At 37.5% G+C, this 24235-nt stretch overlaps 1 protein-coding gene across 4 annotated transcripts in view; it reads right to left on the bottom strand.

Annotated features, from left to right (window-relative positions):
* NBEA (neurobeachin) overlaps positions 1-24235 on the bottom strand; it is an 816600-nt gene that overhangs the window by 599257 nt on the left and 193108 nt on the right. For all 4 annotated transcript variants that reach the window (XM_065403538.1, XM_065403557.1, XM_065403547.1 and 1 more), the window contains exons 8-10: positions 22959-23105; positions 5728-5925; positions 2884-3017 (exon numbers count right to left, since the gene is read on the bottom strand). In XM_065403538.1, the coding sequence (XP_065259610.1) occupies positions 2884-3017; positions 5728-5925; positions 22959-23105 (479 nt within the window). The remainder of the gene's footprint in view (positions 1-2883; positions 3018-5727; positions 5926-22958; positions 23106-24235) is intronic.

Raw genomic sequence — 24235 nt, forward strand, 5'->3', positions numbered from 1 at the left:
GACATCAAAAGTCATTTGGACTTACTTTCTTCAGGGAGATAATACACGTTATGTTCTGGCCTATTTGCTTTTTACGAAGATGGGGCTTAACTGTTTTGTTTGAAAGAATGCTATTTTGTTAAACATATTGTAATAATCTCTCTTTATAAATTTACATAGGACAGACAAGGTAATGATTACATTTATGTTTAAACAGAAAATAGGCAAAGATTAAAAATTTGAATTAGGGAAAATCAATTATAAAATTTTGAAAAAGTAGCAACTGGGTAAAAAGTGAAATACACAAGAAGCTAAATTTTACAAAATAGAAAATAAGGAAAGTTAACAAAAGTTATATAGGTAAGGGACGCTCTCCTCTCCATCACAATCCTGCCACACAGCAAGCCTTAGTCTCCCTAATGTCTATGCCTCCACATCCTTCCCTCTCTAGTGCCTTTCCCCATCTGACTTTTCCATTCTCCTCAATGTCCCTTCTCCCCTTCTTTCATTTTCCTACATCCTTGTTTATTTTAATTCCCCTATCCTGCCATAATCCTCATCCCACCTCTATCCTATAAAAAAGTAAAATAAAAATATAATGTGTAACAATCACCAGCTCGATCATTTTTGTTACATCTCCTTCCCCAATCTGTCATCTGTTTGAGTCTTTTTTATTATTTGCTCTTCAGAACAGTGACTGCATCTTGGTACAGTATGTTTGCATAGTGTTTAGCGTGATAGGTTCCAGATTCTGATTAGAAATTAAATAATAATCTGATTCCATAAGAACGTCAATACCTTAAAAAAAAGGAATGTATTGCCTGATTCAAGTAGAGCAAATGTCTTTCTCGTCAAAGTTACACTAACTCCATAAACAGCCATATGCATTTAAAATTGGATTTAGTGTTTTCACTAGGGAAACCACAGAGTGAAAGAGGGTTTTCTAAAACTCACATTATAATCTCACTTAAGTGCTTCAAACAGAAGAGTCAGGGCAATTTATTATTTTACTGTCTATAAAATAAGTTTAATAAATTGAATATAAAGTAGGTTTTGTCATATCTAAAGCTTCCTAAAACTAGAATGGGTCATTTTGTTTATTTCTATGCTATTAAGTTCACAGATAAATAAATACTCCCTTCAGTTACTTCAAACCAAGCATTTTTTCATTTCTGCATTTACAAACTGCAAAGTAAAATTCACCATGTGCAAAGCACAATTAAATCTATGTTAGCAATAAGTGAGTATCCCACCTACAGAAGTACACAACTACTCTATCTGGGTAAAACATGGAGGGATTAGCGCAGGGGCGGGGGGCAAATCAATATCACGTGGTACAAACAGAGTATAGTTATTTCAGGGAAAATCCAGTGATTAATTTATATCTATGTACTGGAAAATATACACATTGAATATAGGAATTTTCAATACTGTTTTTGGAAATCATTTCTATTTCAGTACCCAATTCAAGTGAAAGGTGCTTAAGTCACTATAAAGGGAGCATACAATTTGCCACTACATCACCACACTGGACTTGCTGCTAAAAATAGAATGAAATATAGGAAATTTATCTTACAACTGAAATGAACACAAAATTTAAGATTTTCCACAGTCTGTCAAAAGTTTGGTGTTCCTTTAACACTATTTTAACCATTCTTCAGTTAACCACTCTTTCAAAAATACCACTGAACTTATAAATAACTGAAAGTCTGATTTCCCATTTATTCTAATCCTGAAGTGCATTTTCTGTGTCTAAGAATTAAAAACATACAACAGAGCAGAAAATTTTACAATTTATACACTTCCTAAAGAACTATCTAAAATGACTAGAAATTATTCACAGCTATTAATTACAATAAAATACACAAAAGAGTTGATTAAAAAAACCATCTGGCCAATGTTCCGGGCAGGGGAAGAAGGCCCCTATGCGATTAGCCCTAGAAAGAGGTTTGAGTTGCATAGCCCTTGTGCAGACTCTAAACATTCAAATCCATGAGGGGGAGTGCTCCTACCCACCCAGCAAGACATTATTTTCTAGAAGATTCTTCAATATCAGCATCCCCGTTGTACATATCTTACACATGGGGAAACACAGAGGCAATTCTCAAAGTACACTGTCATATCTGTGCTGGCTGACTAACAGCTCAAGCCCTTCAACACTAATGATATGCACTGAGCCACAGCCATCATTCTGCATAACTCAGAGCTGTGCCTATGGCTAATAGACCAGGGTCCTCCTCTCTATCCTGATACAGCATGTGCAGTCTTCTCCAACAGATTTATTCACCAGAGCCATGTCCTTTGTTAATTTGGGATAGTAGGCCAACTAAAGGAGAATTTTAATTAAGCAAGATCTACAGCATTAACAAACTATACATATTTTGTACATGCACCCCTGGTAGATTGAACTCCATGTTTAGTGCACTACATTAGTTTCATTTTCCTATGGAATTTCCTTTAGTTTAAAAGCATTCTTCAGCACGATATTATACAGTACCATGGTAAATGCCTTAGGTGCTGACTCTATGCTCCGGGACTCTCACACCCATGGGAAAAAAATAGTGGGTGCTCAGCACCCACCAGTCACAGCTGTTTGGCAGCTGGGGGAGGGCGGAGAGCAGCTAGAGCCAGGGGCCTCGGGGGAGGGGTTGGAGTGGGGATGGGAAGAGGCGGAGCGAGGGTGGGGCCTTGGAGGAAGAGGCAGAGCAGGGGCATGGCAGGGGTGGAGCACCTCCAGGAAAAATAAAAGTCAGTGGTAAATGCCATTTAAAAAGTTGATGTTTTCATGCTAGAAACAGAAAGAAGAGCGCACATAAGTCACTGCATTTATATTAACCAAATTACCACAAGAGAAAGAAAAATGTTGCTAGCATACTTTATATAAATTGCTTGAAATAAGCTTACCAGACAGTTGTTTCCATTTGACTGTCATTTAGTTGTCGATTGTCTAACTGGGCAAAGAGAGGAAAAAGAACCTGAATCCCTCCAATCGAATGAATTGCACTGTGAATTGAGTGGGTTACTATAGCTTTCACATCCTAGATTAAAAATCAAAAAACAGTTTCTCAGTGTTAGTTTGTATTTGCCATTATCACATTTTACCATAAATGTCTAATATTTAAAAAGTAGTTACCAATGGCGCTTCAAAGACAAATGATTTACTGTGCTTTTTATTTTCTGTCAATTTAGTTTAAATGCTATAATCTCTTTTCATAACTTAAAGCCATCCAAATCTGTAAACAAACACCACAAAGTTATGTTTCACACAAAGTCTATACAGGTAACACATACTGTAAGGTTCCTGTGGCCATTTTGCCACAATAGGTGTTATTAAAAAATTAGGGCTGTCAAACAGTTAAAAAAAATTAAGCACAATTAATCGCACTATTAAACAATATTATAATACTATTAATTTAAATATTTTTGGATGTTTTCTATATTTTCATATATATTGATATTAATCACAACACAGAATACAAAGTGTACAGTGCTCACTTTATATTTTTATTACAAATATGTGCGCTGTAAAAAACAAAAGATAGTATTTCAATTCATCTCATACAAGTACTGCAGTGCAATCTCTATCATGAAAGTTGAACTTACAAATGTAGAATAATGTACAAAAAACTGCATTCAAAAATAAAATAATGTAAAACTTTAGAGCCTACTCAGTCCTATTTCTTGTTCAGCCAATTGTTCAGAGAAACAAGTTTGTTTACATTTGCAGGAGATAATGCTGCTCACTTCTTGTTCACAATGTCACTTGAAAATGAGAACAGGTGTTCGCATGGCACTGTTGTAGCCAGTGTCACAAGATATTTACATGCCAGATGCGCTAAAGATCCATATGTCCCTTCATGCTTCAACCACCATTCCAGAGGACGTGTCCATGCTGATGATGGGTTCTGCTCAAAAACAATCCAAAGCAGTGCAGACCAACGCATGTTCATTTTCATCATCTGAGTCAGATGCCACTAGCAGCAGGTTGATTTTCCATTTTTGGTGGTTCGGGTTCTGTAGTTTCCCCATTGGAGTGTTGCTCTTTTAAGACATCTGACAGCATGCTCCACACCTCGTCCTGCTCAGATTTTGGAAGGCACTTCAGATTCTTAAACCTTGGGTCAAGTGCACTAGCTATCTTTAGAAATCTCACATCGGTACCTTCTTTGCATTTTGTCAAATCTGCAGTGAAAGTGTTCTTAAAAGGAACAACATGTGCTGAATCATCATCTGAGACTGCTATAACATGAAAGATATGGCAGAATGTGGGTAAAACAGAACAGGGGACATTGAACTCCTTGGGGGAGAATTGGGTCACAAATTGAATTAATGCATTTTTTTTTTAAACAAGTGTCATATGCATGGAAGCATGTCCTCTGTAATGGTGGCTGAAAGGGCATATGAACGTTGGCATATTTGGCACGTAAATACCTTGCAATGCCGGCTACAAAAATTCCATGCGAACGCCTGTTCTCGCTTTCAGGTGACATTGTAAATAAGAAGAGGGCAGCATTATCTCCCATAAATGTAAACAAATATGTTTGTCTTAGCGATTGACTGAACGAGAAGTAGGACTGAGTGGAGTTGTAGGGTCTAAAGTTTTACATTGTTTTGATTTTGAGTGTAGTTATGTAACAAAAAAAATCTACATTTGTAAATTACACTTTCACAATAAAGACATTGCACTACAGTACTTGCATCAGGTGAATTGAAAAATACTATTTATTTTGTTTATCATTTTACAGCGCAAATATTTGTAATAAAAAATAATAATAAAGTGAGCAGTGCACACTTTGTATTCTGTGTTGTAATTGAAATCAATATATTTGAAAATGTAGAAAAACATCCAAAAATATTTAATACATTTAAATTGGTATTGTATTGTTTAACAGTGTGATTAAAACTGCGATTAATCGTGATTAATTTTTTTGAGTTAATTGCATGAGTTAACTGCAATTAATCCACAGCCCTATTAAAAATGCTTTAACCATAGAATGCTTTAGTTGGTCAATTTTAATGTTAAACTGGACCTATTCAAACTTCTTGGTTTCATTACCTATATATTTCGCTCAAAATGACTGGGCTGGAAAATAAGGCAAGCATTAAACTGATAGCCCTCAACATATAATTTGACAAACTACTGTTCATTGCGTAATACACACATTTCTTTAATGCATCATTAATAATTTTGGCTCAAGAAAACAAGTGAAAAAGTAGCGAGGTGCGAATGATAGCTACTCATTTAAAAACAAACAAATGTTACTCTAGAACTAAAGCAATGCTAAATGAAAACAGCAATGGCAGCAGCATACTAGATCATCCTACAAGATGTAGATTGGGGAGAGATTGCAGAATTTTTGTGTTAGCAGAGTTTGGCCTACACACGAGATACTTCTGGAGAAGTATAGTTACATACATCTTGCTAAACAATGCACCTCAAACAATTAATAGGTTATATAGTTGATGATAGCCATAGAAGCGACAGTGTTTGCTGTCCTTCATGCTGAAGGAAAGATACAGAAATGTTAGCCAGTACAAAGGGAAGGAAAATCCATGGGTTAAATGGAGAAAATGACAGCCTCAGTCAGATGAGGTGTCAAAGGGGCTAATGGATACCTAGGAAAGACTACACACACTAAAAGATACTACTACTAATTAGAAACAGACCCTCAATCACACTTTGGCAGCCTGTATTGCTGTAAGCTACATTAACAAAAACATGAAAATAAAGAACCAATATAAACAAACCTGAAGCATAAGAGCATGCGGAGAGTGTACAAAAATGGAAGGGTTTTCCTTTGGCGAGGATTCAAGGCATAGTTGAGCATCAGTAGCCTTAGCATTGTAAGTAAAGGCAATACTACTTGCAAGTTTCCCATCATATAGAACTTGTTTGTGGTGCTCAGCCAGATGAATATCACTCTCAGATTTAAATTTGAAAGTACTCTGGAAAAAAAAAAGTGACTTGAAACGTATATATTTTAAATGAATAATAAAAATTGCATGTCACACGATCTGTTTATTGTATTATATGAAGGAAGGGCAGGCAAGCAATACAGAATCTATCATTAAACTATATTTTGTATTTTCTGCTGGTTTTGAAATGTTTTAAGCCACAAATTTATATCTTGAATGTTATTACCATTAGTAATGTAAAACTGGGATAGGGTAGGGAATCATTTTTTCAACCTAAAAGAACAAATCAAAGTATTTACTACACGCTACTATTAGCATGTCATTTTGTTCATTTATCTGGTATGATTTATTCTTCTAGGCAGCAGCATTAATGTTTTAACAGGTTGCAATTAATCTATGTTTCAGAAAATGCATCACAAAAAGCAGATATAAATCTGTTAATATTAACAGTAATACAGTATACACCTTCCAATTATTCAGGATAATAAAAGTTTAATGATCTAGAAATTATTTGTATTACTTGTTCTTTATTTGCGAATCTTTTTTTCCAAACTAAACTCTTAGTTTGTTATACTGGCAATCCATGTTAAACAAAGATCATTTTTCAGTGACACCATTCAGAATTGCCAAAGATATTAAAAATTGCTTACATACTGTATGTATGGGGTTGTGTGTTTTCAACAGATTTTCATATGTTCTTAATCTTGCTTCTTTGACTTTTTACCAATTACATTACATGTTTACCAAGGCCAAAGAAAATATTTTAATGGAAGAGCTTATACATGCATACTTCCCATGGCTTCTACCAATATCTTTTGGATTTAATGGAAAGGGGTTTTATAAAACAGCATGCATCCCATGCTTCATTAGCTAACAGACAGTAACACATTCCCAGGAGCTACTGATGTGAAAAACTACTTACAACAATAATAATAATAATAAAAAAAAAAAAAAAAAAAATTCCAAATGTCAGATTTCAAGAATAATGATTTTCAAAGTTAAGGGAAGACTGAAAATCTGTATTACTCTTAAATATATTGTGATTCTTATTTGATTCAAAACCATGTTTTCTGGCAACACTGTCAAACTGACCAAGCATGAAGAGATACATTCATTTCCTTCTGCAACAAGCTGTCAGCTTTACTTGACTTACTACTTTAGCATGTTATAATCATTTGACAGCTGCGGGAAGGCAACTAGTGGCAAAACACAGTATCCATAAAAATAAACTAAAATTGTTAAAAATTACCATTTAAGTAATGAAGTTTGAATTTCAATATAATGATTTCTAAAAACATCATTTATATTAAATAATCTGTTCTGAAGGCTAATCAAATTCACATTGCTCAAACTGCATATAACCAACCACATTATAAAATGTGCAACATTTTTATCACTTTCTGTCCTCCTCAACTTCTCCCATTTACACCCCCACCAGCATTCCCACCCAGTGCTGTATGTAATAATTAGATCAGGGAACTGGTGGCATGCTATCCAAGTCCACTGATGTCCAGGCTAGTAGCAAACAAAGACAATTTGTAGGAGGCTCCTCGCCCCCTCCCCACAAATTGCATTTTCTTACAAATATACGGCTATTCTTCATGTAATTCAGCTAATTTTTGCTGATAATGCTACCTAGACCTCACTTATCAGTTAATAAGCATAGTTATATTACCTCACAAACATCTGCCTGAGAAAAAGGGAGTACGTCTTTTTAAAAAATGGGACAATTTCTTTAAATGTACAGATAATTAAAGTATTCTATTCGTTGCCCCTCCCCCAGTGTCAAAAGCAGTGGTTTACATATTGAGCAAACCTACATTTGCCTTTTTGTTGATTTCACAAAAAATGTGCATTCCAGCTTTTGACATATTTTACCACCATATGAAATCTCTTCCTAAACAGAAAAAAAAAAAAAAAAAAAAAAAAAAAAGCCATACCCTTGAGTTTTTTTCATGGAGCAAAAACCCATATTTTTTTTTAAATACTTTGCCAAATTTCTAGGTTTTGCAGCTATAAGCATGTCAGACAGTTTAATATTATTATTTGATCTTTACATTTTGGTAGCACTTAGAGGCCTAAATCAGATGGATTTAGATACAGAAAAATGGCAAAACTCTACACCATTTTTGTCACTAAGTGGTTATAGATTTTTAACATAACTCTTTAAAGTAATTTCAGTAGCTTCTTATTAGTCTAATATCTACAGTTTTTGAGCATTAGGAAACTTGTTATCCAGTTCAAAGTTTACCAGAAATCTATACTTCTAACCACTTCAATCTTATATCATTGAATAATGGAAAGACAAAAGCAATTTAAACTGAAATTACAAGAAACATTTGACTTAATAGTTGAGGAGAAATAAGGGCTCAACCAGGGAGAGGAAAGTAGGAATGACAGATCAAGGAAAGAAGCCCTGCATTCACACAGCTAGTATCTTATTTTAAAACAAGTCCTCTGATAACCTTGTTAAAATACTACTAATTGAAAAGGTGAGTTTTGTTTTGTTTTTGTTTTTAAATTAAATACTTACCTGCTGAGAAAAAACCAAATGAAAAGGAATGATTGAGGATGAGTAGAGAGGAAAAGAATGATTGTCCAACATTTTAGGATCTTCCAACCCATTTGGACTTTTTCATTATATTGGACCCAGAGACCAGAATAATTTAGTTAGATCTAGTGTGAACACTCCCTATTACTGTTTGCAGCAGGTTCTATGAACATTTTATTCAGAATTCAATGCCCTGAATTTCAAAAAGGTTTAGGTTCAAACAAACCCATTTTATTAATAAGTTTAAGATCTGTGCTGCCTACTGGTTTACACTGGTTCAAAAGGGAATTAATGTTCTAGATCACTGCCTGAAAGCCAGACACACACAAGTTAGACATCTCTCTTGCACTTTGTCAGGCTTCTGACAGCAGCAGACAGGAAGCTTTTGCCTGAAGGAAGTGATCATAACCTGGAGCTCCCATAAGATCCACACTCGGAATCATCATCAAGGTAGGGGAAGAAATACAATAAATGCTTGTACATAACAATACTTTGTTACCTATATTGCTAATTGTTAGTCAGGGCCAGCTCTAGGCACCAGCATTCCAAGTGCTTGGGGCAGCACTTTTCAAGGAGCGGCACTCTGGCCTTTTTTTTTTTTTCGCTTGAGGCGGCAAAAAACCTGGAGCCGGCCCTGTTGTTAGTATCATGCGGGAAGAGACTCACTGTAGCACTGATGTCCCACTTGGTAAAGCAACTCCCATCTTTTCATGTGCTGTAATATTTATACTGCTTTCTGTATTTTTCACTCCATGCATCGGATGAAGTGGAAAGCTTATGCCCAAATACATTTGTTAGTCTCTAAGGTGCCACAAGGACTCCTCATTGTGTATGCACACAGAAAACACACTGACTATTTATATTGCACTAGAGCAGGGGTAGGCAACCTATGGCATCCGTGCCGAAGGCGGCACACGAGCTGATTTTCAGTGGCACTCACACTGCCCAGGTCCTAGCCACCGGTCCGGGGGGCTCTGCATTTTAATTTAATTTTAAATGAAGCTTCTTAAATATTTTTAAAACCTTATTTACTTTACATACAACAGGTTTAGTTATATATTATAGACTTATAGAAAGAGACCTTCTAAAAACATTAAAATGTATTACCGGCACGCGAAACCTTAAATCAGAGTGAATAAATGAAGACTCGGCACACCACGTCTGAAAGGTTGCCGACCCCTGCACTAGAGCAAATGGCATAAATCTGTGATGTTGGCTCATGGAGAGCTTCCACGTCTTCACAAGGTGTGGCCCTTTCCCCATACATGCAGAGAGAGCTGCTCTCATGTTGGTTTCTATTCACGTTATCTGGGCTGAATTTAAAAAAAAAAAAAAAAAAAAAAAAAAAGCATAGGCAAGGGCACAAACATTTTAAAAGGTAAATTTAATAGGATAGCAGTAATTTCCTAAAATATCCCACACTGTAGCATCTGTTGATCCTGCTCAGAAAAGGTTAAATGAGGTCTGTCTCACACAAGCCAAAAAGTCATTAATCCTTGTGGGAACAAGAGGTGGGAATGGCTCCATGAGAAAAGAGGATGGAGGGTGTGGGCTGAGGTCTCCCAAAAGAAGAGCTGTAGCTTCAACCTTCTCCCCAGGCTTCATTGCTTCTAATCTTGGTTCTCTTATTTGTGTTTTCTTTATTAATGAAGACAAGCACCAGGAATAGGGTAAATTTGCAATTTAAATAATATGCATATACTTGTATAGCAGTTTGGGAGAGGCGCCAGATTACACTGCACTGGAAAGGGGTGAAATTTGTTTGTGCTGACTAACTTTTAATGATGTATGATGAGAGTCTGAAGAGTTTAAGAGATTATGAGTAGAGCTGGGCAAATTTTTTTTGATGAATAGTAAATTTGCCAAAAAATTGATTTTTCAGGGCACTGAAACTATTCACAAATTTGGGTCAAATTCAGTGAATAATTTGTCTATTTTTTTTTCCTGAAACGTAACACTCAAATCACATCATTTAACCAGGATGATTTTTTGTTTTGTTTCAGTGATAAAAAAGTCAGTTTTGATTTGAAACTGATCTTTTTTCAGGATTTTTCAGCTCAACTGCCAAACCAAAAATCAATTATTTGCTTAGCTCCAATTTTGAGAAATTGTGGGGAGGGGTGGTTAATATTTATTTAACTTTTTTGTACTGTTGAAATAGAATGTCACATGTTGTTCTCTGTTTTAGGCAGAGAACTAAAGAACTGTACTGAGAGCCCTCAATTGAAGGCATGGAGATTTTTAAAATTTCACAAAGAACCTTTCTCCCAATCATTCATAAGCACTTAGTGTTAAATACTGTAGATGTTTCTTGTTTAAATAAAAATATTTTAACCAATCCAAATAGAAATTCTTCCCTCTTCTCATTTATTTGCACTTCTGCCACTCGTCAGTCCTCCAGCACAAACAGGGAAAGTCAAGAACTAGCATATCTAGAGTGGAAAAAGACAGGGACGAAAAACATTTCAAGCCTATTTTGTAAAACAAAAGCAGCAAAAAGGGCACCATTATATTTTCCTTTGCAAGTAACATTTAAAGGATTATTTATAAATTCTGTTGAAAAACTAGAAGGGATTCACAGAAGTTTCATATATTATATCCACAACAATTAAGTAAAAGTGTTAAAATTGCAAAGTCAAACAGTTAAAGTTAGGAAAAGCCAGAATTAAAGTTCTTTGTGCAGTCTGGCCTCCTTGTGCATCTGAATTATCATAGCCTTTAGCATGATCACATGCTATTCTTTTCCACAGGACCCAAGTTTCACTGAGTGCACAGGACAGATGGTGATCAGAGAATGAGTTAGGACCTTTTCTAACTTATGATTTTGCAATCTTAAATTTCTTCTAATGTAGTTTTTTGTCTGGAATTTCCTAGGTTTTTAAAAAAGGAAACTGAAAACAAATTAAATTCCATCATGTGGAACCTTTAGATCCACAGCACAGACCTCTGCTGATAGCAGTAAAGGGCTAAAGTGGGTCAGCTACTATAAGGCACACATTTGCAAGCGGGTTTCACAGGTATTTGCTGACAGCAGAGGAATGCTGACACTCAGGAATCCTAAATCCCATTCTAGGTTCTGAGGGGAGTGTACTCTCGTGGTTCCAAACCCTTCTGCGTCTGTCCCTGTAAGCCGGACCACATCTGCCCCTGGCCCTGACAGTTTGTTCTGGTCCTATATCATGATCACTGGAACTAGAGTCAGAGGGCCCACATTCCCTGGATGGACCATCATTGATGAGACATCAGTGGAACTGGGAAATGTGGCGAGTTAGGCTGGAAGCAACTCAGCCACATAGACAAAGCAGTGCACAGGATTTAATAAAGTTTTACTTAATCTGTATTCAGTGTCACACTGTGTGAATGAAACATGGTGGCAGGGCAGAGCTATGAGATCTATGAAGTGCAGCACCTGGCACCATGAGCCATGGAACTTAGTCTGAAGCCCCCTGGAGCCCTGGATTTTGCAGACACAAACCTAGCCCAATGATGAAGCCAGTGGAAGGAGGAGTTTAAGCTGTACGTAGACCTCGCCATGCAGAAGGATGACAACAGCAGGCAAGTAAAACTTTTATTTTACCTTATTGGGCAGTAAGGCAGAGAGGTCTGCAGCACTCTGAAGCTCAACATTACTTCAAGCCTCAGCGCAATCCTAGGAGTCTGAGGGACATACTGCTCCCCAAAGCAGAAAAAAAACCCTGAGGAGCAAAAGGTTTTTCTCTAGAAATCAATGCAAAGGAGAGAGGATTGATTCCCATATTACAGCCTTACACACACTGGCCGTTACATGTAATTTTGAGGACTTGATGGAATCCCTGATTTGGGACTAGGGTGACCAGACAGCAAGTGTGAAAAATCGGGACAGGGGCTGGGGGGTAATAGGAGCCTATATAAGAAAAAGACCCAAAAATCGGGACTGTCCCTATAAAATCGGGACATCTGGTCACCCTATTTGGGACAGGATTGTCTGCAGGAGTTGAGATCACCACCTGTGGAAGTGGTTGTTCCATGAAGGTGATCTCACATTAGAGCGATGCTTAGACATGGGGCATGCAGCAGAAGCCTCAAGAGAAAAGATGAAAGCCAAGAAGGCATAACACCCCCAGAAGTACAAGCAATGAGACAAAAGCAAAGAAGAGCCAGCAGTCATATGCACAGTTAGATGCATTTACTGTGGGAGACAGCCTAAACGGGCAAAGGAGAAGCACCCCACACTAGGACAGAATTGCAAGGAATGGGGCACATTGATCCATTTTAGCATTGTGTGCAAGAGCAGAGGAAGGTCTTCAAAAGATTCAGTCAGAGTTGTACAAGAGGGGGATGGCACAACAGAGAGCAGCGATGACATTCTGACTCTCTCGCTGAGTCCAAGAGCATATCAGGTTCAGGTTGTCAGGACAAGAAAGCAACAAGGAATACTACCAATCTCCGTGCATACAATAATGTTAATAGTGTAATGCCCTGTACCATTTCAGGTGGATAGTGGGGCCTCCTGCAACATGATTCTTCAGGGTGAACTAGATTCAGACATACCCATGAAAGAGAGCAGACCCACTAATTTGTACGAGAGCATAATGCAGCCTGTAGGAAAATGTGGTCTCATACTAACTGACCAGAAAATATCAGATGCCACCAACTAAAGTTTTTAGTGGTGGATGGAAAGCACCACAGATTCCTCTCAGGAAATACAGCCAAGCAAGCCATGGATCTGATCAGGGTGCAGCATCAGAATTTTACAGTTGCAGTGCAAGAAAGCAAAAAGGGGAGTCCCATGCACAATGGAGACAAGTTTAAAAGCATATGGGGATGTTTTCAAACGCAACAAGTGCCTCAAAGGAAAGCTGCAATTGGAAGTAGACCCCACAGTGGAACCCATGTGCTTACCATGAAGACAAATTACAGTGGAACTACTTAATTCAATACATGAAGAGCTCAAAAATCTGCAAAGCAGGTAGGGGTATCATAGCACCTGTAGAGGCCAATACAGTCTGGATAAGCAAGATGGTGGTGGTAAAGAAGCCACTGGACCCAAAGCCACTGAACCAGTCACTGAAAAAATGCCACTATCCAGTGCCCAGAATTGACAATGTCTTGCCAGAACTTTCCAAAGCCAGAAACTTTACATTTTAACGTGAGGAACACGTTTTAGCACAAGCCTGGATAAAGCGTCCAGCATGCTGACCTTCGCAAGACTATTTGGTCTTGCTACAGATAGCTGTGCATGTCATAGTGCATAACCCCAGAATGAGAAGTGTTCCGGAAAAGACTCACCCAACTGCTAGAAAAGCTGCCTGGGGATTAAAATAATTGCAGATGCTAGCCTCACTACAGGTGCAGGGAGCAATGATACAGAAGCTGGATCTGGAGGAGACCATGACAGAAAACTGCAAGCTTTTCTACAGCGATGCAGGTTTAGGAACATAAAACCCAACCCAGAAAAAATGTGACTCAAACAGCTTGAGATGACATAGATTGGACATCTGCTCACAGAAGGGGGAATGAAAGCAGATCCCAAGAAGATCAATGCAGTCAGAGGCTCCAGTGGATGTGAAAAGGGGTACAGGTCTTCATAGGAATGATAAATTTTCTGATTGCAGCAGCAGAACCCATACATCAGCTCACAAGACAGAACGTTGAGTGGGACTGGGCTGGTCCCCAAAATCAAGCATTTGACGTGTTGAAACAAAAGATAACAGATGCCCCTGCCCTGAAGTACTACCAGAATAGAGATCAGATATTGTACAGGAAGATTACTGGTACATGACACCCTGAGCAGGGCATACATACCCAGTATCACCAATCTGAGCACGCAGGATGGAATTACATTTTGAGGACACAGAGCTGTCTCTCCGCCTCATTACATAAGAATGTCATACCTGGATATTTACAGCTGTCTTAGATGGGCTTGAGTGTGTGTTTACTGGCTGGGAACGAATACACAACTCCGCTCCTTGACAGAGAGGTACGACACCTGCCAGTTGTGTGATAACTGCCAGCTGAAAGAGACTGTTACCACATGAGCTGCCCTCCTGACCATGGGAATAGGTGGAAATAAACTTATTTACCTTCAAAGGAAAGCAGTACTTGATTACAGTGGACTACTATTCAAATTTTTGGGGATGTCAATGCCCTGCCTGATACAAAAAGCAAGTCAGTGATTGGCAAACTGAAGGCCCACTTTGTGAGAGATGCATTCCAGAGTATTCACCAACAACAGACCCCAATTTCCCAGAGAAAAATTCCAGGAATTTGACCACCACCCCTCCTCCCCAGCGTACACACAGATTAATGATAATGTAGGATCAGCTGTGAAAACAGCTAAGAGACTATTAAACAAGGTTGTTTCTTGTTGTTAGCATTTTTGGCACACAAGAATACCCCATCACAAGGGTACCAAAACAATCCAGCGCAGCAACTATAGGACAAAGGACCAAAATCCTGATACCAATGAGGGGAGACCTGTTGCAGCCAGAAAGATGGAGATACCACAGAAAGAAGATGGCCACCAATCAGAAAAAACAGGAACCAGAGTATAACAGCTCAGTCATAACCTACAAGCCGTGGAGACCGGCTCTCCTATGAGGATTCAGCCATTAGAAAGACACCAGAAAGAGTGGACTAAAGGAATCATGAAGGGGGCAGTGTCATCTAGCTCACACGAGTTGACTACACAAAAGGGACAAGTAATCCAAAGGAACAGGAGGCACTTGCAAGCCAACAGACACCATCCAGGGAAAACCTACAGAAATAGAGATAATCACAGAACCAAGACACAGAACCATCTGGAGGCCAACGTAACAGGGAGGGAAGAAATTCCACAGAGTAGTAGTTTGATGCCAAACACTAGCTAGTTTCTACTGAACATTCGTGAACTGAGATTTTCAAAGGCTTTCGACCAAATTTGGGTAGATTTTCACACAAGAAAAGGCACGTCCCTGATGCCAGAGCAAGTTTGTTTGTTTGTTAACATAGTTAAAATAACTTATTTTCCCTAGTCAAGTCCTTCAGAACCATTTGCTGAAATAACCCAACAAAATTCAGCCACAGGCAGGTACCTGGGATGGAAAATTTCAACCTAAACAGTTAAAGTTTAGCAAAGTTATAAGCAACTGAAAACAGGGTCTTACAAGAAGCAACCTGTTGGTTTTGCTTCTTTTATATAACCTGCTAGGTTCCACTACAGCAGTCTACCAACTTCAGGAATAAGGAAAGAGGCCTGATTACATAGTGCAATCATCACATTAATTCTGTTTATCACCTAAATTAGCTAGTTGAGCTGGGACATTTCTAATTTCAGCAGAATTATATTTCTACAATAGACAGCGATATTCGGCCTATAATGAAAACAAAACAAATGTTTTAACTAATTAAACCATCATACTACACTATTTCCAGTTCTTCACACATACCAGGATTAGTGTTATGCACAGACTAAGATCAAAAGTGTATGATAAAATTAACCATAGGGGATGTTATTTCAACATTACTACTACTGTATTTGAGATTTGATAGTCACCTCACCAAAACCTGCTGCATGGTTGATCACTTATGAAACATTGTGGTTGACAGTAAAGTTAATGTTTTAACTTATTCAATTTTATTTCTCATGTGCAATATCTTACTATGATTCCTGCAAAATTGTACAAGAAAAGTGAATTTTTATTGGAAATTTTTGTACTACATTACACAAATTCTTAGATTGAAGGTATAGACTAATTTTATCATGCAACAATTATGAGATATAGGATCATATACTGTAAATCGTTGGCTGTTTGTTATCAGTGAATGAAGAATGTCATATTTAATTAAGCTAAGTACTCCACAGCCTCTCAATACTGCTCTGTGATGCAGTCAGTATAATGTTTTCAATCAACCAAAATAAAAATATTAATCTAAAAGAGGAATATCATTAACATTAAAACTGCAATGCGTCATCCAAAGTAATTTAAACTATTTTCTACACAAGTCATTATTTAAATTAAATAAGATAAAAGAAAGATCCTTACCAGTAAATGTACCTCACCAAATACATTGCCTCTGTAGATCCACAGTGTAGGAGTTTTGTGCCATGCCTTGCAAGCCATAAAACAGTTAGTAGTAAAACCATTAGGGGAGGCTTGTACACTCCAGAACCAAAGGCTTATAGATGCCTCACCCCCTATACAACTCCTATTCTGACTCTTAAGAATGGAAAAGAGAAGTTCAGTGCGGATCTGCAAATGCACTACATTCAAAGAACTCAATTTAATGGAATCTAATCTTCCTTTCTCTATCATAAACTGCCTCTGCAGATTTTCTCTCTATATAAGACTATTCAGCAATATCACAATCCAGAATGAGGAACAGAGGACCAGCAAGATCAAGCAACAGATTTCCGGAATAAGAATGCTCCTTTCTTGAGTGCTTGACTGTATGAAGCATAGCTTCTTTTTCTTCCCATTTAAAAGAAAGGGTTAGAACTGAGGACTTGCTATGGCAGCCATGTGCACCATGGATGGTCTAGATCAGGGGTCGGCAACCTTTCAGAAGTGGTGTCCCGAGTCTTCATTTATTCACTCTAATTTAAGGTTTCGCGTGACAGTAATACATTTGAACGTTTTTAGAAGGTCTTTTTCTCTAAGTCTAATATATAACTAAACTATTGTTGTATGTAAAGTAAATAAGGTTTTTAAAATGTTTAAGAAGCTTAATTTAAAATTAAATTAAAATGCAGAGCCCCCTGGACCGGTAGCCAGGACCTGGGCAGTGTGAGTGCCACTGAAAATCAGCTCGCGTGCCGCCTTTGGCACGCGTGCCATAGGTTGCCTACCCCTGGTCTAGATAATACTTAGTCCTGTCATGAGTGCAGGGGACTGGACTAGATGACCTCTCGAGGTCCCTTCCAGTTCTATGATTCTATGATACCTAGGACCCAGCAAAGCAGAAGGATCAGAAGGTCTGGAACACTACTTCTCTTTTCCCCCCCTCTGTTCTGAGGCTCACGCCTTTAAAAAGGTCCTCCTTTCTCAACACCAAACTGCTTTGACTGTCCTCTATGATCCAAGGATTTCTGCTGAAAAGTAAAAATGGAAAACTCAGCCTAGTAGGGCATATCCAGGTGAAAGGCCAATTCTTCTGTCAGCAACACGTTCAGTCTATGAATCTTATCTTCCTCATTCTTGAGATGAAGGCAGTGCCACTTTAATGGACTCCAGTCAGACACAGGGGGTCTGCAATAGATACCTTGCTACTCCAAAATGAACACATCTTGAGCCTTTTGTGCATTCAAAATATTGCTGATTGCACCAAGAGCTCAGCTGTGCTAAACCAATTTTTAAGCTAGTAGTTGATTTGCACTTCTTATAAAAATGTTCTTTGTGTAACAGAGTAAACAGAAAACAGAAGAGATACGGGGAAAAGGAAGATTAAAAGTGAAGAATTCTGTGGAGATGGTATTTCTAAGGAAATGTAGGACACAGCGGCTGGATCAGACTAATGTTCCATCTAGTTCAGTAACCCATCTCCGACAACAGCCAGTTCCAGATGATTCAGAATAAGGTGAAAGAAAACCCCAAATGGACTATGGAATAATCTCCCCCCAGGGAAAATTTCTTTCTAGACCTAGGAAGTTAGTGATTGGCTTCTAATCTGCAGAATGAGCATTTATGTCCTTTACAATATTTTATCCCTTCTAATGTAGCTATCAATATTTTTTATTATTTATAAACATACTGGTTTTCACACAACTGAACTCTAGGCATATTTTCAGTTTTAATAGAGAAATCACTAGAGCCAAAGTGTTTCTAAACTTGTACCAGTCATATGTAGAGGCATTAACATCAGGGTGGATTACAATCAATGATTTAAAAAAAAAATTTAAAAATCAGATTTTTTTTATTTAAATCAGTTTTTTAATAGGTTTTTTCCTCAAAAATCATTGTATCTAAAGATAGTTTTAATTAAGATACATTATAGCTCAAAGATATCTCATCATGGAATAGGGATTATAAATTTTAATTCTATAGCATGAGACAATATATTCATGTAATGTTTAAGAAAAGTTTTGTAAATGAGTTCCAATCGTTCATGGATTAGGGACCCAATTTTATGGGGTTCCACAGGCTTCTGTATAGATTATTTAGGTTAATCTTTCTATCTACCCAATTGGACTCAGTGCTCAGTGTAGAAGATACCATCAGAGATGCTTAGTTTTGCAGTTCTCAAACTGTGGATTTGTCTCTCCAGAGGTAACGTGCTTGTTACCAGCAAAAAATGTTTTTTAAATAAATAAATATATAGAGGTGAGAAATAACAGACGTCAACTCTATTGTCCCTCTGCTAATTTGTGTACACAGAGTAAAGCCCTTATCTCTCTCTAAAGTGCAAAGTTTCAAAAAGTTCAATGAATAGAAGATTGTTGGGGGCGGAATAGATGTGGACAAGGAGAAGAAGTCTGGCGATAAATGTGAGAAGCAAGGGACATATGCTTGTTTTGTTAAAATATTATATGTTTGCTGTTGAAGAAAAAAATCCAGAATATATAACGTCGTTGTTTTAGTTAAATAAAACAATTTACATGTCTGTCTGGTGATGATTAGCCTGTTGAATTGGAGATAGTTCACCTCCCAATGACTTCATAAATATCTGCTTCAATTACCTTTGGTAAATGAAATAACCAAACAATCATTCATTTTCTAATATAGCTGTAAAACTAATCTGAAAAGTTTTCAAAATAAATCACTGTTTAAAAATGTATAGTGTGTACCTTCTAAAAATGAAACCTACATCTATCTCTGAGTTATGAAGAATATGTATTAAGGTTATAACAACCAACAAGAATGCACTTTTATGTAGAAAAACATGATTAAATCGAGTCTTTCTGTCTAGTAATTTAAATCAAATCCACCCTGATTAATATATTCCAATGATTAGGGTGACCATATTTTCCCAAAGGGAAAAAACTCTCCTCCCTGGCATGTGGGGCCAGCCTGAGACCCCCTGCCACCCACCCGCTCAGCCCAGCCTGAGCCACTCTCCTGAGCCCTTCCTCCCACCCTGTACCCCGCTGGGGGTCACACCCCACTTTTTGGCAAAACTGTGCATTTGTCCAGTTGATCAGTTGGCAAGAGCAAACAGGACAAATGTCCAGTTTTGCCAAAAAAAAGTCAGGACAGCCGGGACAGCACTTAAAAAAGGGATTGTCCCACCCAAAACGGGACGTATGGTCACCCTACCAATGATCTATAAGACGTATAGGATTGAGAATAATATGGTGTTACTGAGATCCAGTTATTTAGGGATGTCGATACCAACATTGTATTTTCTGTATATATATAAAAAATTTTGGTATTAATCATTAACAGATAAATGTTCAGAATTGAGCAGCCTTTTATTTGAGCATCTGAGCATCCTCATCACTGTTTTGTAAAGTGGCCTTAATTCTGAATCTTAGTATATTTATGACTTTGGCATCCTTCTTAATTGTCTGGTATAATTTTGATAGCACCTCAGGCACACATGTTTTCTATTTTTGTTCCTATCTACCTGACTTGCTCTTTTTTTGTGACTGCTAAGAGATGTTCCTGCTGCTAGGCTTTTTTAGTACATTATCGATTTACAGCAGTATACTAATCTATCATGTCACCTTGCTCAAAAAAGTAAGGGTTCAAATGCTTTTAAACCAAGTCTAAGAGAAGAGAGTATGCTATCTTATATAAACCTTGCAGTTGTTAAAGTAACAAGAATAAAAATTATGAATACATGGGGTCTCAGAACACACAGAAAGACCATTTCTTCAGTGAGGAACCAGACCTAAATATTTCAGAGTGGTAGCCGTGTTAGTCTGTATCAGCAAAAAGAACGAGGAGTACTTGTGGCACCTTAGAGACTAACAAATTTATTTGAGCATAAGCTTTTGTGGGCTAAAACCCACTTCATTGGATGCATGCAGTGGAAAATACAGTAGGAAGATATATATACGCACACACACACACACACACACACACACACACACACACACACACAGAGGACATGAAAAAATGGGTGTTGCCATACTAACTATAATGAGAGTAATCAGTTAAGATGGGCTATTATCAGCAGGAGAAAAAAAAACTTTTGTAGTGATAACAGTAGGGGGGGAAATTAGCATGGGGAAATAGGTTTTACTTTGCGTAATGACCCATCCACTCCCAGTCTTTATTCAAGCCTAATTTAATGGTGTCCAGTTTGCAAATTAATTCCCATTCTGCACTCTCTCGTTGGAGTCTGGTTTTGAAGTTTTTTTGTTGGAGATTGCGACTTTGAAGTCTGTAATCGAGTGACCATGGAGGTTGAACTGTCTAAGAGGAATAAAGGAAATTGGTTTGGGGGCAGTATGGTAGTGGACACGGGAAAACCTTCTATCATTTCCAAAAGCCACTTCACTGAGGTAATTTCTCAGCATGCCATCTAGAAGAAGAACTGTATTCCTTCATACTTCTCAATAACTTCCCTTATTCCTCATCAAAATGCTTCTCCTGTGACACCCCAAAACTATATTGTGCCAGTTTTACACTTTGATAATATTATCCAAGATGGTGAAATAGCTCAGAGATAAGTAAATACCCCCAACCTTTGTCTAAAATGTATGATCTTTACTTTGGGGTTTTTGTGCATCTCAATTGTTTTTCTATCCAAGCACAGACATGTAGAGTTTGAAAAGCCACCACAAAAATCTCTTCTAGTGTTTCCAGCCCAGGATAATAACTACAGAGTTTTCATATAGCTGGGCAATATCTGGATACTTATCGGAACTGACCTACAAACCTTTTGAGAAGTTTCCAGAATTGTGTGTTCTATATGGCAGACTACAAATTCTGCAGCTTTTTTTTTTAATTGAGTTTTTAAATTAAATATGAAAATAAGTCATACAGTCAGTACCCATTTACTGTGATATTATACTTCATTATACACTGTCACTACATTTTCTAGTTCTCTGTATAACAGCAACTTTATATACAATGCATAATAGAAGTTGACAAGAAGGAATTTTGAGATTTTGGCAGCTCAGAAGTGAAACAACACTTTCAGCATGGGGGATGTGCACCAGACCATCTGGAATTGTGAGAGAAACCTGGTAGTTGTATGATTCTAATAAAATGATCAGCAGTGAACGAATTAAAGTTAGTATTTAAACTGTCTGCTTTTGTTTTTGGAGTTCACAGATCCCAGAATGATTATTCCACACTTTCTGCAAACTCCAGTAGGAATTGTTTAATTGATTTATCCTTAACGTTGGCAAGATTATCGTTACAAACATCAGGATTAGATATCTAATTTTTCTATAAAGGAAAGCTTGCATCTCATTGCACAATATCACTGCAAGTGTTGACCAATGGATACCACAACCATAATAAATGAGACAAGATCTCGGACTCAAAACAGTGAACTAAAGCAACTTTCATTCCACTAAGCATTAACATACAGTCTACTAGGTATTGTGTTTTGTTTCACTGCTAGTGAATATGATTGTTTCGAATTCCAGAAAAACCTACACATACCAGTCACATAGGACATATTTCCTATTATCTATGTACCTCACATATACTCTCCTATTCATATAATACACATAGCATGAGAGACATTTATAGTCTCACTGTATATCACGACAACTTTGTTTTTACAGGATCATTTTCCAAATGTAATACCAAATGTTAATGGAGTTTAAATGTATCTTACCTTATTTTCATCTGTTAATTTAAATTCTGTATTTTGCACATACATAGCACCTGACTTCTGAGGGACTCAAAGTGCTTTAAAAACAATACCAAAAGTTTTACCATTTTACAAACGGGGAAACTGAGTCTCAAAAAGATTGACACTGTCACCAAAGAGTCTGGAATAGAATCCAGCTCTGTCTCCCATCCTCATGCCTTAACTGCTGCAGTTAGACAAACCAGCTAAAATAATGCTATTTACAGTTTCCACAGAAAATAATAAATATTGCTTTTATCAGAGAACAAAGTAACGTATGTACCGTCAATTTGTCGAAAATATTAGCGTGATGGCATCAGCACAACCATGAAAACCAAAGGACCACTGATATTTCAACTGCAGAACCATTTTAAACTCTGAATTTGCACTTTATAAGAGTAGAAGGTAACATTTTGATCAGTCTTGGTCTGTTACCTCTCTCTGAGTTTGGGGTACAAAACAATAAAAAGGCTTGATTTCCCTTGTTTGGAATAGAATATAATTGCAATTTCACATGATTTCTTTTTGACCCAAACACACATTGTACACTCAAGTATGCTTCAAAGGAAAACAAAATTTAGTGAATCTTTTAAAAAGCTGGTTGAATTTCTGATTGGTAAAGACACAGATGTGGAAAACACAGATGTGGTTTATATTTCATTGAGAACATTTCACAAACCTCTACTCAAGCAGTCCCAAAAGAGGTGCAGTCAAACAAAATCTTTGGCTAAAAAAATAAAAATACCTCATTGTGTTTTTAATTGGAAAACTATTTTTATATTTGTGAAATAAATTAAGTTATTACCTTATATCCAGGTCCTAACTGATGTATTGCAAATATCTGTGCTGGATTGAGTGCTTCAGTGAACACATATACTGCTCCAAGTTGACCACAAAACACTCTATTTGCATCAGCTGTCTCTGAAGAGCCAAGAAAACATTTATCATAGCTCTGTATAAAAAAGAAGAAATTTTAATGAATTTAAAATACACAGTGGATATTCAAAGAAACAGTCCTGGTTTATTTTTTACCAACAAAATAATCTAGTTTATTGAATAAAGTAATATCGAGAAAAGAAAAAATAACTTTAATTAGTGTAACCCTCTCTGGAGCTGGTTGTTCCTGTCATATTACTCAGAGCCTCAAAAGCAATAGCTACAGAGGCTGAGGACTAAGTTTCCAAGATTGCCTAGAGTTCAGGGTGAAGATTGAACAAGTTGAAAGCTACTACAAGAACCATTCATAAACCAGAACTCCGAGACAACGAGTTTTGTTTTACTTTCGGTTTTGGCTATGGTTGGTTTTGGCTGTTGTTGGGTGGACCAGAAACGTTGAACTCTGTTCGTGGTTACTGCATTGTTAAAGGATGTCAGCCCATGAGACCAACTATGCAGGAGGCTGAGGAGGACAGGCTACCAAGAGCCAACCTAATTTTCTATTGGACTCCAGACCAGTGAGCCTCAGGAAGAAACTACCCTTTTAGGGCGAAGACCTCATAAGGAATCCTATGTCTATTTATTTTATTTGTGCGTTTTAAGCCAGCCAACAATTACAGTGCTGCATCACCCAGTAAAGAACTGATTCTCAACTCACTATCTGCCCAGGCGGGCTTTGGGAGGGAGCAGCAAGGTTTGGGCCCATTGTAAATGCTGGGAGGAGAAGGGTGTAAGATATTGTTATTTTATTATTCTAGTTACTTCTTCTCTTTCCTTATCCCTTATCCTTTGTTCCCTGTACCTAATAAAGTTCCCTCTGCTGTTGTACTGTTACTTTGGGAATAGTGATAATTATTTTATTTTTTGCATATTGTACTACAATCCTAGTATATTATCTGTTAGTAAACATTTTCCCAAGGGAAAGCCTGCTTGTGTTCCAGGCAATAAGGGGCACCTTGGTTGGAGGCATCAAGTTCCAAGATAGAGAACTCAGGACCCAGACTCCTAAAGTGAGAAGGGAGAAATCACTCCAAGCAGCAAGGAGAAGGCTTAAGACACGCCTCAGGGCTGGGATTACATTAGTTATTACAAGCATTTTTCTATTATGACTGATTGCCATGGTTGGTTTTCATTCACATTCTTCTT

This window comes from Emys orbicularis, chromosome 1, assembly GCF_028017835.1.
Source record: "Emys orbicularis isolate rEmyOrb1 chromosome 1, rEmyOrb1.hap1, whole genome shotgun sequence".
In the NCBI taxonomy this organism is placed as follows: Eukaryota; Metazoa; Chordata; order Testudines; family Emydidae; genus Emys; species Emys orbicularis.